The 15,514-nt window shown below is 42.7% G+C and overlaps 1 protein-coding gene across 3 annotated transcripts in view; it reads right to left on the reverse strand.

The window, feature by feature from the left end:
* Positions 1-41: 41 nt before the first annotated feature.
* Positions 42-15,514, reverse strand: part of LOC129859493 (ATP-binding cassette sub-family B member 6-like) — a 50,329-nt gene continuing 34,856 nt past the window's right edge. For all 3 annotated transcript variants that reach the window (XM_055929342.1, XM_055929341.1, XM_055929343.1), the window contains 10 exons: positions 15,416-15,492; positions 15,113-15,176; positions 14,591-14,676; positions 12,918-12,975; positions 12,108-12,212; positions 11,767-11,941; positions 3,494-3,606; positions 2,906-3,000; positions 2,514-2,582; positions 42-2,244 (listed from right to left, as the gene is read on the reverse strand). In XM_055929342.1, the coding sequence (XP_055785317.1) occupies positions 2,085-2,244; positions 2,514-2,582; positions 2,906-3,000; positions 3,494-3,606; positions 11,767-11,941; positions 12,108-12,212; positions 12,918-12,975; positions 14,591-14,676; positions 15,113-15,176; positions 15,416-15,492 (1,002 nt within the window). In that variant the 3' untranslated portion in view covers positions 42-2,084. The remainder of the gene's footprint in view (positions 2,245-2,513; positions 2,583-2,905; positions 3,001-3,493; positions 3,607-11,766; positions 11,942-12,107; positions 12,213-12,917; positions 12,976-14,590; positions 14,677-15,112; positions 15,177-15,415; positions 15,493-15,514) is intronic.

Raw genomic sequence — 15,514 nt, forward strand, 5'->3', positions numbered from 1 at the left:
TAAAGCTAGCAATATGATAAATTAGTAAAAACAGAGCCCACTTCGTAACAATACATCTTTAATAATACAATTTATTAACATATACACACCCTTTTTTTAATATATTTTTTTAAATAAATGTATTTGACATCGATGCCACACAAACATTGGAAGAGTGACAAAGGCGAAGACCACACTACAAACAACTATGGCCCCAAATCACATACAAAAAAGTTTGACATTGTGTCAAAGCAGTTAATATCAGAACAAAAATGTTGCATTTCTGTAATGGCATCAAACACATGGAAACCAATAGTTTGATGTATTTGATACCATTCCACTCCAGCCATTATCACAAACCTGTTCTCCCCAATTAAGGTGCCACCAACCTCCTGTGGTGTCAATGTCACTCATTCACACATAACATTTCAAACTCATGGTGCATTAGTGTAAATTATTTGACTGCACCAGTTTGTGCACATTGTACACCTACAAATGATTGACTGCTGTAGTGGTAGAGCAATGATTTGCTAGCAAAACCACTCTAGCTCTTTGGTATTACTTCTGTAGTCACAAATGCATTTGGGATTTATCTATTTATTTCAGTCTGAAATAACTTTCCATGATGTAAAGTCTGCTGTGCAATATATGGATGGTAAGTATGTCCATTTTCACGTCCCCTTGATTAATGCAGACAGTTTCCAATTCAAACTCGTAACTCTAGAGACTTCACGTATATATAAAGTCCCTATTCTCTCCCAAATAACTCAAGTTCAGTTAAATGGATATATCTTCCCTTATGGCCCTTTTTTAAATAAAAGAAACAGAATTTGACAATACGTACTGTAAATGGAGTGTGATTATTATCAACAGATATTGACAAACTCCACACTGCCGTGGGAATGCAAGGCATAGATATTTACAAATTTAAATACAGACTAATTTCTTCCATTAAAATAAAGATACACTAACAGTAGTTCTTTACGCAAAACGGGTAGCAGCATAGAAAGGTTTGAGAATTCGTGAGAAGAGTTCATTCATAGAACAAGGTTTGCTTTTCCATCGATTCTGTTCTCTTTATTATACTGCCAGTAGTTCTTATTGATCACCATTGGTGACAAATAAAAGTTACAGCCAGCAAACTTTGCATGTATCAGTCAACACCTAGACTGTACAGTACATGATAATGCCCAAGTCTGATTGGAGTAAAACTGATGCAGTTTGATGCTAAATAGACTAAATAGACAAAATTTCTGTTTTTACTAATAACCAAATGTAGATTTTGAAGTTCTTGTACACATACCTTTGTATTTAGATAAAAAAACAATTAGAGTGAAACAGATTTTTTTGTTAAACATTCACATCGGTCTGAATCGCTTCAGTAGTCTATTAAGTATAATGTAAGTCTATTGCTTGTATATTAGCTAACAAAAATGATCCGTCTCATAAGCTAAAAAGTGGGTGTAGTAAAAAATAAAATAGATAATTTACAATGAACCTGTTCAATAAGACTATCTCTAGATGCTGTAAATAAAAACAAATACATTTCTCTACCCTTAAACATTAGTCAACAATTCAAAGTGTTGTGAGACACTGACAAACTGCCTATTCCTGCACTTAAGGGTGGGGATTAGTCTACTTTGGATTTGCTGCCACTTCTCTGGACGGCTGCAGTCAACCGACTTCAGACAGCAAGAGGACGGATTATACGGAGTCCTGGGTCGTGTTCATTAGGGACTAATCTCTCGTGGACAGACGCATGTAACAGAACTGGTATCGTAGTGTATGTCAAAAGACTGTGGGATGTGACAACAGCGAGGTGCACAGAGTTTTGCCACTGATCATTTAGAGAAATCATGATTTTGCAGGTGTTCGCATCTTTCAGATTTTGGAAGGGGAGGGGACATTTGGCCCCTTGACTTGCCCGTAACATGCAGAGAGGGTTGGGGTGGGGCTTAACTTTACTCATAACCGAATGAACCTCAATGGACAGATAACTTAAAAAAGTGCAGACAAAACAGCCTTTTGAGGTATCTAATCCTCTCCCTGAGTCCCTTGTCCGTCTCCTCACAATGTCTACATATCCTTGACCTCTCACTCTATCCTCAGTGGCTCCTGTGGCCTGCAGTGGCTGATGGGGGCTGTAGTTTCTCAGACTTCCTGTCTTTGGCTTCTGTGTCAGAGGCTGAGTCTGAGTCCTGGGCATGTTGCTGCTTCGTCCACATGTCACAGTACAACCCTCCCTTAGCCAGCAGCTCATCATGCCTGGGAGGGAGAAAGTGGAGAATATGTAGTTACAATGGGGACACACAATCACCATTAAAGTCATCATCATGTACTGTGCCAAGATGTTCCCACATGGCCACTGTATGGTTTTGAGAACAAGACTATAGTGTGACTATAGCATCATAAACATTGGTCTGTCCCATTCTTTAGATGTTTGTTTCTTGAAGAGCATAAAACAATATTTTGATTGGAATAGACTTGTGGAGTGTGCACCAATTGAACAATCACTCTTTCAACCATTCCCTCACCGTCCTCGCTCTGCTATCTGACCGTCACTTAGAACAAGAATCTGGTCGGCACCGATGATGGTCGACAACCTGAAGACAGACAATTCATCATCAGACGACAGACCAGACTGATCCAAACCATACAAACTCAGCATTAGAGGGGAGAAATGTGTGTGTCCTAATCACAGGAGGTTGGTTGCACCTTAATTGGTGAGGACGGGTTTGTGTTAATGGCTGGAGTGGAATAGTATCCAATACATCAAAACACATGGTTTCTATGTGTTTGACGGCATTCCATTTGCTGCGTTCCAGCCATTATTATGAGCCATCCTCCCCTCAGCAGCCTCCACTGATCCTAATGTATGGGTTCCCTCTATACATGCATTTTTGTCCACCTGAGACCCATCCCTTACCTGTGAGCCACGACGATGGTGGTCCGATTGGAGCACACTTTGGTGAGCGACGCCTGAATGTTGCGCTCCGTCTGTGTGTCTAGAGCAGATGTGGCCTGTGCAGAGGGAAAGCTTTATGAGATAAATTACATGACTAAAATATTCAAGTTCAGTGAACTTGTATTAATCCACTGTAACACAATATGACAGGAGGATCAGTGGTGTGGGGGCAAAAATTGGCCCTCATCAAATACGTTAAGAATGCATCCTTGCTTCCTCTCGTCCTTGAAGAAATATCTGTTCTGACATGGCTGGACTGGACTGGACTGGTGAAACCTAAGTGATAGAGCCGTTGATTTCACCAATCATTTTGTGTAAGCTCAGCGATAACTTCAAGCAGAGGAGGGAGGAAGTGTGTGTTTTTAAAGTATTTGAATGCTCCGGAGTGAAGTTTCCCCTAGGTAAAGATCTAGGACCAGCTTCCCCTCCCCAATCCTAAACTTAGCCAAAAAATAATTTAAAAAATGCAAATGACCCAAGATCATTGTCTCGGGGCACCTATTTGAACACGGTCATTGACCCTCCTGGTGGCCCATCCTGAAAGTTTACCTCATCCAGCAGGATAATCTGAGGGGCCTTGAGGATGGTCCGGGCGATAGCCACCCTCTGCTTCTCCCCCCCACTCAGCTTCAGACCCCTCTCGCCCACCTGGGTGTCGTATCCTGGGAGGGGGACAGACAGAGAAAACACAGACACAAATGTCACTCACCTCATACAGTAACAATGCACCTGGGAGCTACTGTGTGACCTCTGCAAAATCTCCCCACTTGTTTCAGGAAATGTAGATGTGCATGTCAAAATGCTTCAGCAAATGTGGTTGGTAAATACAAAACACCTATGCAAACCCTTAAAACAACAACATTGACACCCATAAGCCAACTTCAGGTTAAGTACAGCCAGAACTATAATGGCAGCTTAAAGCGCTGGTTTCCCAGACACAGATTAAACCTAGTCCTGGACTTAATGTAGAATCTCTATTGAAACATTTTTTGGGGTCCAGGACAAGGCTTATTTAACCCTTACCCGGTAAATTGACTGAGAACACATTCATTCTCATTTACAGCAACAATCTCGGGAATAGTTACAAGGGAGAGGAGGGGGGCAAGAATGGGCCAATTGGAAGCTGGGGATGATTAAATTGCCATGATGAGATGAGGGCCAAATTGGGAATTTAGCCAGAACACCGGGGTTAACACCCAAACTCTTACTAGGGCTGGGTGATATATCAAATTAATTCAAATGTATGTTTTAGCACGATGTTCCAAAATGCCTGTCTCGTAAGAATCAAGGTTTTTATTTTTATTTTTTATGAGTGTTCTTCTGTCTTTTTGGTCTAGTCTCCTTCACTCCTTCTGTGTTGTGTGCACCTTTCCACAGACAGCAAGTCCCTCCCCCTTCCACTCACAACAACAAAATACAAAAGATAAACTTGCTATTTGCATTTGAAGTTTGATCCAACAGAAGCGGTAATATGGACACAGAAAAACCTAAGACATTTTATTGTAATACATTTACATTTAAGTCATTTAGCAGACGCTCTTATCCAGAGCGACTTACAAATTGGTGCATTCACCTTATGATATCCAGTGGAACAACCACTTTACAATAGTGCATCTAACTCTTTTAAGGGGGGGGGGGGGGGTTAGAAGGATTACTTTATCCTATCCTAGGTATTCCTTAAAGAGGTGGGGTTTCAGGTGTCTCCGGAAGGTGGTGATTGACTCCGCTGACCTGGCGTCGTGAGGGAGTTTGTTCCACCATTGGGGTGCCAGAGCAGCGAACAGTTTTGACTGGGCTGAGCGGGAACTGTACTTCCTCAGAGGTAGGGAGGCGAGCAGGCCAGAGGTGGATGAACGCAGTGCCCTTGTTTGGGTGTAGGGCCTGATCAGAGCCTGAAGGTACGGAGGTGCCGTTCCCCTCACAGCTCCGTAGGCAAGCACCATGGTCTTGTAGCGGATGCGAGCTTCAACTGGAAGCCAGTGGAGAGAGCGGAGGAGCGGGGTGACGTGAGAGAACTTGGGAAAGTTGAACACCAGACGGGCTGCGGCGTTCTGGATGAGTTGTAGGGGTTTAATGGCACAGGCAGGGAGCCCAGCCAACAGCGAGTTGCAGTAATCCAGACGGGAGATGACAAGTGCCTGGATTAGGACCTGCGCCGCTTCCTGCGTGAGGCAGGGTCGTACTCTGCGAATGTTGTAGAGCATGAACCTACAGGAACGGGTCACCGCCTTGATGTTAGTTGAGAACGACAGGGTGTTGTCCAGGATCACGCCAAGGTTCTTAGCACTCTGGGAGGAGGACACAATGGAGTTGTCAACCGTGATGGCGAGATCATGGAACGGGCAGTCCTTCCCCGGGAGGAAGAGCAGCTCCGTCTTGCCGAGGTTCAGCTTGAGGTGGTGATCCGTCATCCACACTGATATGTCTGCCAGACATGCAGAGATGCGATTCACCACCTGGTTATCAGAGGGGGGAAAGGAGAAGATTAATTGTGTGTCGTCTGCATAGCAATGATAGGAGAGACCGTGTGAGGATATGACAGAGCCAAGTGACTTGGTGTATAGCGAGAATAGGAGAGGGCCTAGAACAGAGCCCTGGGGGACACCAGTGGTGAGAGCACGTGGTGCGGAGACAGATTCTCGCCACGCCACCTGGTAGGAGCGACCTGTCAGGTAGGACGCAATCCAAGCGTGGGCCGCGCCGGAGATGCCCAGCTCGGAGAGGGTGGAGAGGAGGATCTGATGGTTCACAGTATCAAAGGCAGCCGATAGGTCTAGAAGGATGAGAGCAGAGGAGAGAGAGTTAGCTTTAGCAGTGCGGAGCGCCTCCGTGACACAGAGAAGAGCAGTCTCAGTTGAATGACTAGTCTTGAAACCTGACTGATTTGGATCAAGAAGGTCATTCTGAGAGAGATAGCAGGAGAGCTGGCCAAGGACGGCACGTTCAAGAGTTTTGGAGAGAAAAGAAAGAAGGGATACTGGTCTGTAGTTGTTGACATCGGAGGGATCGAGTGTAGGTTTTTTCAGAAGGGGTGCAACTCTCGCTCTCTTGAAGACGGAAGGGACGTAGCCAGCGGTCAAGGATGAGTTGATGAGCGAGGTGAGGTAAGGGAGAAGGTCTCCGGAAATGGTCTGGAGAAGAGTGGAGGGGATAGGGTCAAGCGGGCAGGTTGTTGGGCGGCCGGCCGTCACAAGACGCGAGATTTCATCTGGAGAGAGAGGGGAGAAAGAGGTCAAAGCACAGGGTAGGGCAGTGTGAGCAGAACCAGCGGTGTCGTTTGACTTAGCAAACGAGGATCGGATGTCGTCGACCTTCTTTTCAAAATGGTTGACGAAGTCATCAGCAGAGAGGGAGGAGGGGGGAGAAGGGGGAGGAGGATTCAGGAGGGAGGAGAAGGTGGCAAAGAGCTTCCTAGGGTTAGAGGCAGATGCTTGGAATTTAGAGTGGTAGAAATTGGCTTTAGCAGCAGAGACAGAAGAGGAGAATGTAGAGAGGAGGGAGTGAAAGGATGCCAGGTCCGCAGGGAGGCGAGTTCTCCTCCATTTCCGCTCGGCTGCCCGGAGCCCTGTTCTGTGAGCTCGCAATGAGTCGTCGAGCCACGGAGCAGGAGGGGAGGACCGAGCCGGCCTGGAGGATAGGGGACATAGAGAGTCAAAGGATGCAGAAAGGGAGGAGAGAAGGGTTGAGGAGGCAGAATCAGGAGATAGGTTGGAGAAGGTTTGAGCAGAGGGAAGAGATGATAGGATGGAAGAGGAGAGAGTAGCGGGGGAGAGAGAGCGAAGGTTGGGACGGCGCGATACCATCCGAGTAGGGGCAGTGTGGGAAGTGTTGGATGAGAGCGAGAGGGAAAAGGATACAAGGTAGTGGTCGGAGACTTAGAGGGGAGTTGCAATGAGATTAGTGGAAGAACAGCATCTAGTAAAGATGAGGTCAAGCGTATTGCCTGCCTTGTGAGTAGGGGGGGAAGGTGAGAGGGTGAGGTCAAAAGAGGAGAGGAGTGGAAAGAAGGAGGCAGAGAGGAATGAGTCAAAGGTAGACGTGGGGAGGTTAAAGTCACCCAGAACTGTGAGAGGTGAGCCATCCTCAGGAAAGGAACTTATCAGGGCGTCAAGCTCATTGATGAACTCTCCAAGGGAACCTGGAGGGCGATAAATACACAAGATAATACACAAGAACTTAACCTTTTTAACGACACCCTTTTTATGTCTCAACTCCCAAAATGTAGAACAGAGCAGACCCTACTAAAATGAGAGTATGGTAAATGAATGCTCAGTTTGTACCGCTAGCAGCATTTTAGCCACAGACTTATGTGCTAGCGGTCTATTCTGTGTTTTAGAAATGTGCAATGAGAATAAGAAATATGCATTTATATAATGAATTGGCAACTCGTTCTCATTCTGAGAAATAAGCATCTTCTCATCAAGTTAGGCCACTTGATTTCAATATCTAAACAAAGTGAACAGGCTATGTTTATCAAGCAGTTGGAGGCAGGAGGGTGTATTCATAACAGTTCAACTGTTCTACGTTGTTAGAAAGCAAATTGATACAAGTTGGCTAGACTTTAAATATAGTTTATCTGGCTACTCACTAGCACATAGGCTTGTGCTTGAGAGATTGTTTATGAGATCTGTGCTAATTTCCCATAATGCCTGCTTCAAGAAGTTGGTCATTATTAGTGGATGTGCATTTTGCATGGTTCTGGTTACAAAAGGGCATTTTTATGACAAACTTGAAAGCCAGATCAGTGATTATTGCAACAACATAAAAAGGAGGTTAAACTAATTTGATTAAATATATATAATTATTAGTGGGTCTTATGTTTGTGGAAGGCTTATATTTAGCCTAGGTATAATTCATTACATTATTCCTGACTGTTTGAAATGCAGTGTATTGAGCTTTAACTGTGCAACAATGCCTATTTAGAAAAAAACATATATTTTTTTAAGGAGATACACTACATGGTCAATGGTATGTGGACACCTGCTCATTTGTGAGGTCGGCACTGATGTTGGGCGATGAAGCCCGGCTCGCAGTTGGCTTTCCAAATCATCCCAAAGGTGTTTGATGGGGTTGAGGTCAAGGCTCTGTGCAGGCCAGTCAAGTTCTTCCACACTGATCTTGACAAAGCATTTCTGTATGGACCTCAGTCTGTGCAAGGGGGCATTGCCATGCTGAACCAGGAAAGGGCCTTCCCCAAACTGTTGCCACAAAGTTGGAAGAACAGAATTGTCTACAATGTCATTGTAATGTTAAGATTTCCCGTCACTGGAACTTAGGGCCTAACCCGAACCATGAAAAACAGCCCCAGACCATTATTCCTCCTCCACCAATTGTCCGTCGGACTGCCAGATGGGGAAGCGTGATTCATCATTCCAGAGAACGTGTTTCCACTGCTCTAGAGGCCAATGGCGGTGGGCTTTACACCACTCCAGCTGACGCTTGGCATTGCGCATGGTGATCTTAGGCTTTGTGTGCTGCTGTTCAGCCATGGATACCATTCATGAAGCTCTCAACGAACAGTTATTGTACTGACGTTGCTTCCAGAGGCTGTTTGGAACTCAGTAGTGAGTGATGCAACCGAGGACAGACAATTTTTACGCGCTACGTGCTTTCATCTTTCGGCGGTCCCGTTCTGTGAGCTTGTGTGGTCCAACCATTTCGCCAGTGAGCCATTGTTGCTCCTAGACGTTTCCACTTCACAATAACATCACTTACAGTTGACCGGTGCAGCTCTTGCAAGGCAGAAATGTGACCAGCTGACTTGTTGGAAAGGTGGTATCCAGTGGTAGAAAGTACTTAAGTAAAAATACTTTAAAGTACTACTTAAGTAGTTTTTTGGAGTATCTGTACTTTACTTTACTATTTATATTTTTGATAACTTTTACTTCATGACACATGCCAAAAGAAAATATTGTACTTTTTACTCCATACATTTTCCCTGACAACCAAAAGTACTCGTTACATTTTGAATGCTTAGCAGGACAGGAAAATTGTCAAATTCACGCACTTATCAAGAGAACACGTGGTCATCCCTATCAAGAGAACACGTGGTCATGCCTCTGGCCTGGCGGACTCACTAAACATAAATGCATCTTTTGTAAATAAGGTCTGAGTGTTGGAGTGTGCCTCTGGCTATCCATACAGAAACTGGTGCCGTCTGCTTTGCTTAAAAACTTCTTGTCAATAGGGGGGCGCCATTTCGACTTTGTAAAAATTAGTTCCCAAATTAAACTGCCTCGTACTCAATTCTTGCTCGTACAATATGCATATTATTATTACTATTGGATAGAAAACACTCTCTAGTTTCTAAAACCGTTTGAATTATATCTGTGAGTAAAACAGAACTCAAGTTGCAGCTAACTTCCTGTCAGGAAGTGAGAAATTTGAAATCGGGCACTCTGTTCCAGGGTCAGTTTATTAATTTGCATGTAATCTATGAGTCGACATGCTCTGCATACGATTTCCCCTGGATATCCGTAAGCAGTGAGAATTGGAATGGTGTTGCTAGGCAGATCTGAGGCCATATAAAGGCTTTTGGAACCAGGGGTGCACTCTTTTCAACATTCGTCATGTCGCAAGACAGACCTCAGGATGGCATTCTGAAAAGCTCTCGTTATAGGCCTTAGATATATCCAGCTCTGATTTTATTCGATATAGGTGTTAAAAACATCATAATGTAGTTATTTTAAACCGAGTTATATCAGTTTACATCAGTATATTGCGATTTTTGGAATTTTCTTTGTGCTTTCTTTGTGCTGCGTTATGAAGAGTGGGACACGTCTGGGCCACATAGCTAATGTTTGCTGCTAATTCCTAAGTTGAAGACAACAATCTACAACCGAGCAACGATGATTCTGGACAAAGGACAACTTGCACAAGATTCTGATGGAAGCTCATCAAAAAGTAAGAACTATTTATGATGTTAAGTCGTTGTTCTGTTGAAAAATGTAAAACTACTATTCTGCCATTAATTTCGGTGCGGTCTCGCTTTAACGCACGCTGTATGTCGTAGTAACGTTAATTTTTAAAATCTAACACAGCGATTGCATTAAGAACTAATGTATCTTTCATTTGCTGTCCAACCTGTATTTTTTAGTCAAGTTTATGATTAGTTATTGATTAGATTAGGTGCCTCTCCCAAGATTTCTCCCGACATTTTGTTGGCAGCTTGGCTACTATTCTCATTGTATAACCACGATTTGTGCCGCTAAATATGCACATTTTCGAACAAACAATATATGTATTGTGTAATAAGATGTTATAGGACTGTCATCTGATGAAGTTTTGAGAAGGTTAGTGAAAAATGTAATAACTTTTGCTGGTTTATTCGCTATCGCTAACGTGCATGAATCAATGCTGCTGTGTGGTTGGCTATTGTAGTAAGCTAATATAATGCTAAATTGTGTTTTCGCTGTAAAACACTTAAAGAATCTGAAATATTGGCTGGATTCAGAAGATCTTTGTCTTTCATTTGCTGTACGCTGTGTATTTTTCATAAATGTTTTATGATGAGTATTTCGGTAATTCACGTTGCTCTCTGTAGTTATTCTAGTTGCTTTGGTGAGAGTTGTGATGGTGGCTGCAATGTAAAACTATGATTTATACCTGAAATATGCACATTTTTCAAACAAAACATATGCTATACACTAAATATGTTATCAGACTGTCATCTGATGAAGTTGTTTCTTGGTTAGTGACTATTTATATCTTTATTTGGTTGAATTTGTGATAGCTACCTATGCAGGAAAAAAATGGTGGGAAAAAAAAGTTGTGTCTTTTGCTATGGTGGTTAGCTAATAGAAATACATATTGTGTCTTCCCTGTAAAACATTTGAAAAATCAGAAATGATGGCTGGATTCACAATATGTGTATCTTTCATTTGGTGTCTTGGACTTGTGATTTCATGAACATTTTATTATATGATATCCATGTGGCTTTAGACTAGGCTATGCTAGTCAGCTTTTTGATGGGGGGGATCCCAGATCTGGGTTTGTGACTCGTTAGAGGTTTTAATATAAGGAAATTGAAATGATTTATACTTGTACTTTTGATACTTAAGTATATTTTAGCAATTACATTTACTTTTGATACTTAAGTATATTTAAAACCAAATACTTTTTGAATTTTACTCAAGTAGTATTTTACTGGCTGACTTTCACTTTTACTTGAGTAACTTTCTACTAAGGTATCTAAGTATGAAAATTGGGTACTTTTTCCACCACTGGGGGCATCCTATGATGATGCCACATTGAAAGTCACTGAGCTCTTCAGTACGGGCCATTCTGCTGCCAATGTTTGTCTATGGAGATTGCATGGCTGTGTGCTCGATTTTATACCTGTCAGCAACGGGTGTGGCTGAAATACCCGAATCCACTAATTTGAAGGGATGTCTACATACTTTTGGCCATGTAGCGTATTTATTGTGAATCACCCATAAGTTTGAAAAAAAAATCTAGATATGATTTTTTGGCAATATCACACAGCCTTAACTCATACGATAAGTGCCAGGGGATCTTTAGTGACCACAGAGAGTCAGGAAATCCGTTTAAAAACCAATCCGAAAGACGGTACCTTACACAGGGCAATGTCCCCAATCTCTGCCATGTGGCATTGGGATCTTTTTTTAGACCGGAGGAAAGAGTGCCTCCTACTGGCCCTCCAACACCACTGGATCTCCCATCCAGGGACCGACCAGCATCGGCCCTGCTTAGCTTCAGAAGCAAGCTAGCAGTGGGATGCAGGGTGGTATGCTGCTGGCTTAATCGGTGTTCAAGAAACCGTCAAAAGAGATTATTATTTCCCATAATTAGTATTTCCGTACCTTCTGGGAACGTCTGGATCTTCTCGTGAATGTCTGCGGCGATGGCCGCCGCCTCCACTTCGTGGTCGCTGGCAGAGATGCGTCCGTAGCGGATATTGTCGCGGATGTTGTCGTTGAAGAGGACTGTGTCCTGGGGCACCACGCCGATGTGGGCACGCAGAGACACCTGCTTCACCTGCACCCAGAATTGAAGAGTCTCAGAAGGGTGAAACGGGGAGGCACTACCTGGACTTGTAAAACCACCAAAACGCATTGAAAACAAAATGTTATATACAGCATGTGATCCATCACAAGACAGACAGCCTGGGAACTATTTTCTTGCAACTGGGCAAATTAGTCACCTTAGAGATGTCCTGGCCATCGATGCGGATGCATCCTCCCTGGACGTCATAGAAACGGAAGAGCAGGCGAAGGAGGGTGCTCTTACCGCACCCTGACTGGCCAACCTAGGGGCGTCCACACACAAACACAGACAGTTGAGAAGCGAGAACAATCGACAGATCCAAACAGGCACGACTGTTGAGAAAAAGAGAGAAAATAACCACTCTTCAAGACCGAAGTCTAGTATTATTTGCTAAAAGAGCCACTGAACACGCTGATTGGAACGTGCGTTTTTCTGTTGCTCTCAGAAAAACGAGATTTCAGTCTCGAAAGTGTGTTTCCTGTTTCCGATTCCACGTTTGGTTAATGATGTTTGTCCCCCACGAGACACTGCAGACGCAGAAGCCTATTTCACGATTTCCTCAAAATACCAAGAATGAATCTAAGATAACGCAACAAATCTTTAATTAATTTAGCTGTTTTTTGCCAAGGATGTTTTAGTGGCGCAATTTTACATCTAACTAAGGTGTTTGGTGCAGTATTTCGCAAGTTAAAAAAAATGTGTGAGGTGTTGTCTTATGTAAGCAAAGTCAGAGCCGCTGGGCAGGTCTATCTCACTCTATATGCTATTGGCTAGAGAGCGATCACCACAGCTGTTCACCCCATGTTAGTGGGCAAATGAACGTCGCACACTTTATAGTCAATTTTGACACTAGAATAACCTTTTCTGACTCATATCGATGCCACATAGGCCGTTTTCAAAAGGATTTGTTGCTTTTTAAAGGCAATCGCTCTTTAACCTCTGGGTTATGCATGGAATCCAATCTTACCAATGCAACAGTATGGCCTGGCTGCACAGTGAATGATACGTCCTTAAGAATCTCCTTCCTTAAAAAAACACAGAAACACAAAAAATATATGTAATCAAAGGAGAACACTGGAACAACCACAACTATGATTATTCATCAAACTGTTTCTGAATCATTAACTGTGTATGGCTAGTGGTTAATTTGGAAATTGGGAGGTGCCGGAACAAAAAGTGAGCCGAGAGGGAGGGTGACCTGGGAGGGCTCTTAGGGACCGGAACACATGGGGAAAAAATTAAATCACCTTTATAATAAAGAATTGCATGCATTCAAGAGGCGCTTGAAGTTGCACACATGGGGATTTTTTTATTTTTAAGTTTAGGGTCTAGGATTTTTTGTTGCCTTTCAGAAACACATTTCTTGCTATTGTACATAATTTTAGATGACTGGGGACATTAGCAGAATCTTATTTAATACGTCACAAATGATTGAAATGACATTCTACTATGACACTGACAAACAGAATCTGAGATCAATAAAAACGACCTTGTATTGAATCCATCAATAGCCTAGACCAGGGATCATCAACTAGATTCAGCCACATGCCAATTTTTTCTTAAGTGGATGGTCGGGGGGCCAGAAAATAATTACAAATCATTTGTAGACTGCAAATTGACCGCAAGAAGCCCAAACAGACATAATGTTTGACTAAAACAAAATCATTTCAAATCTCGCTTGCGTTTGTATACGATCACGTCTCTTTTATGCGTGGGAATACTTCGGAACAAATGTCTTAAATTAAAATCACTTGGAGTGGATTACCCAGAGTTTTTTGGTCTTTTATGTCCAACAATGAAAATCCACTCAAAACGTAGTATTTTTTGCTCATAAAACATGGGGGGGGGCAAATAAAACCTTATTCAGCCCACAGGCTGCCAGTTGGCCAAGGTGTGTGGAGTGACATAAATTGTAAAATATGAGGAAATTATAGTCCTAAAAAAAGCTTTCCAGTTTCACTGACTCACCAAATGATGCGCAGCTCCTCCCCCCCCTTCTAATTTCTTTATGTTTGTGGCTAGATTCAAATATTTTCTGTGGCACACATCAGAGTCACATACTTTCTATAGAACATTTACATTACATTTAAGTCATTTAGCAGACGCTCTTATCCAGAGCGACTTACAAATTGTCAGGCTATGCAACCAAAATGAATAATTCATGTATGTGTGTTATATTAAACAGAGGAGGGAGTAAAATGTAGGCAAGCAATAAACATTTCAGAACAACTACTAGTTGATTAAGGGAGAGATGACGAATTTTGGCAAAGAGATTTTTATTTTTTATTTTTTTTATTTTACCGTTATTTTACCAGGTAAGTTGACTGAGAACACGTTCTCATTTGCAGCAACGACCTGGGGAATAGTTACAGGGGAGAGGAGGGGGATGAATGAGCCAATTGTAAACTGGGGATTATTAGGTGACCATGATGGTTTGAGGGCCAGATTGGGAATTTAGATATATTAGATATATATATATTAGATAGATATATTTATAGACTAATAAACTTGGGGGGTTCTGGCAGGGGGGAGCTTTTCGGCACAACACCGGAACGAAACCGCCCCAAAATTGAGAGGTGCTGGATCATTAGTCCAAAGAAGACCTAAAAATACATCTAAGTGATCTAAGTGAGGACTTACCCATCAATGTAGCTAAAGTACACATTCTCAAACTCCACTTTTCCCAGTTTATAGAGAAGGTTCCCTGCATTCACCACGTCCTTCACCTGAAGGGAAATCAAAGTAAATCTATTTGACAAAAAAACTATTTCCCATAACGCAGTGCAAAGAAATCCTGACAGACACCAAAATGCTGGTCATTGACTCTCGCATAATTGGTCAGCTGCTCGATTAAGTTCTGGGTCCACACATGTTAAGAGAAGAAATAAATTGCTAGAACAAGGAGTGCAACCGGAACAAGGAGCTCCACTCTCTCTGTTCGCAAGTTACGGGCAGAAAGTCTATCCCACTTCTGAAATTCGAAAGATGCTAAGACCTGCGAAATCGTGATTTGTCCAAATAACCAGTGTCGAAAACCCAAACACTGGAACTACTACTGCTCGTTATCCTACGCATCCCAATCTCTCGGTTAACACGCATAATCTTCCCATGAGAGACTGGTCATCATCAACATTAGTCCTCGACAACCAATTTCAAAATTACCTCCTCTTCCTCGGTGAAGAGCTTAAACATGCTCTCCATGTCGATGAAGGACTTCTGGATAATTCTGTGGAGGATGAAGACCAATGTATTATACAGAGCCCGTTTTTGATTATGGGTACTGTATGGGTACTGTAATACATGATGTGTCTCTAATAGTCTAACTTCATTTGCTTGTGTCTTTCCTGATCTAGTAACACATGACAGGTGAAGCAATATGCTTTTAGCTATAAGTGATAGACATAAAGCAGACTAGGGAAGGATGTAAGGAAGTAGAATTGAAACTCAGCCCATAACACCTCTCACCTGTAGTAGGTTCCAAACCAGTTGAGAGGGGTGTAGAGCTGGATGATGTAGGTGCCGAAGAGAATAAAGTCTCCAAGCTGGGGATAGAGGGCACTAACC

The sequence above is a fragment of the Salvelinus fontinalis genome, chromosome 7 (genome assembly GCF_029448725.1).
Source record: "Salvelinus fontinalis isolate EN_2023a chromosome 7, ASM2944872v1, whole genome shotgun sequence".
NCBI lineage: Eukaryota > Metazoa > Chordata > Actinopteri > Salmoniformes > Salmonidae > Salvelinus > Salvelinus fontinalis.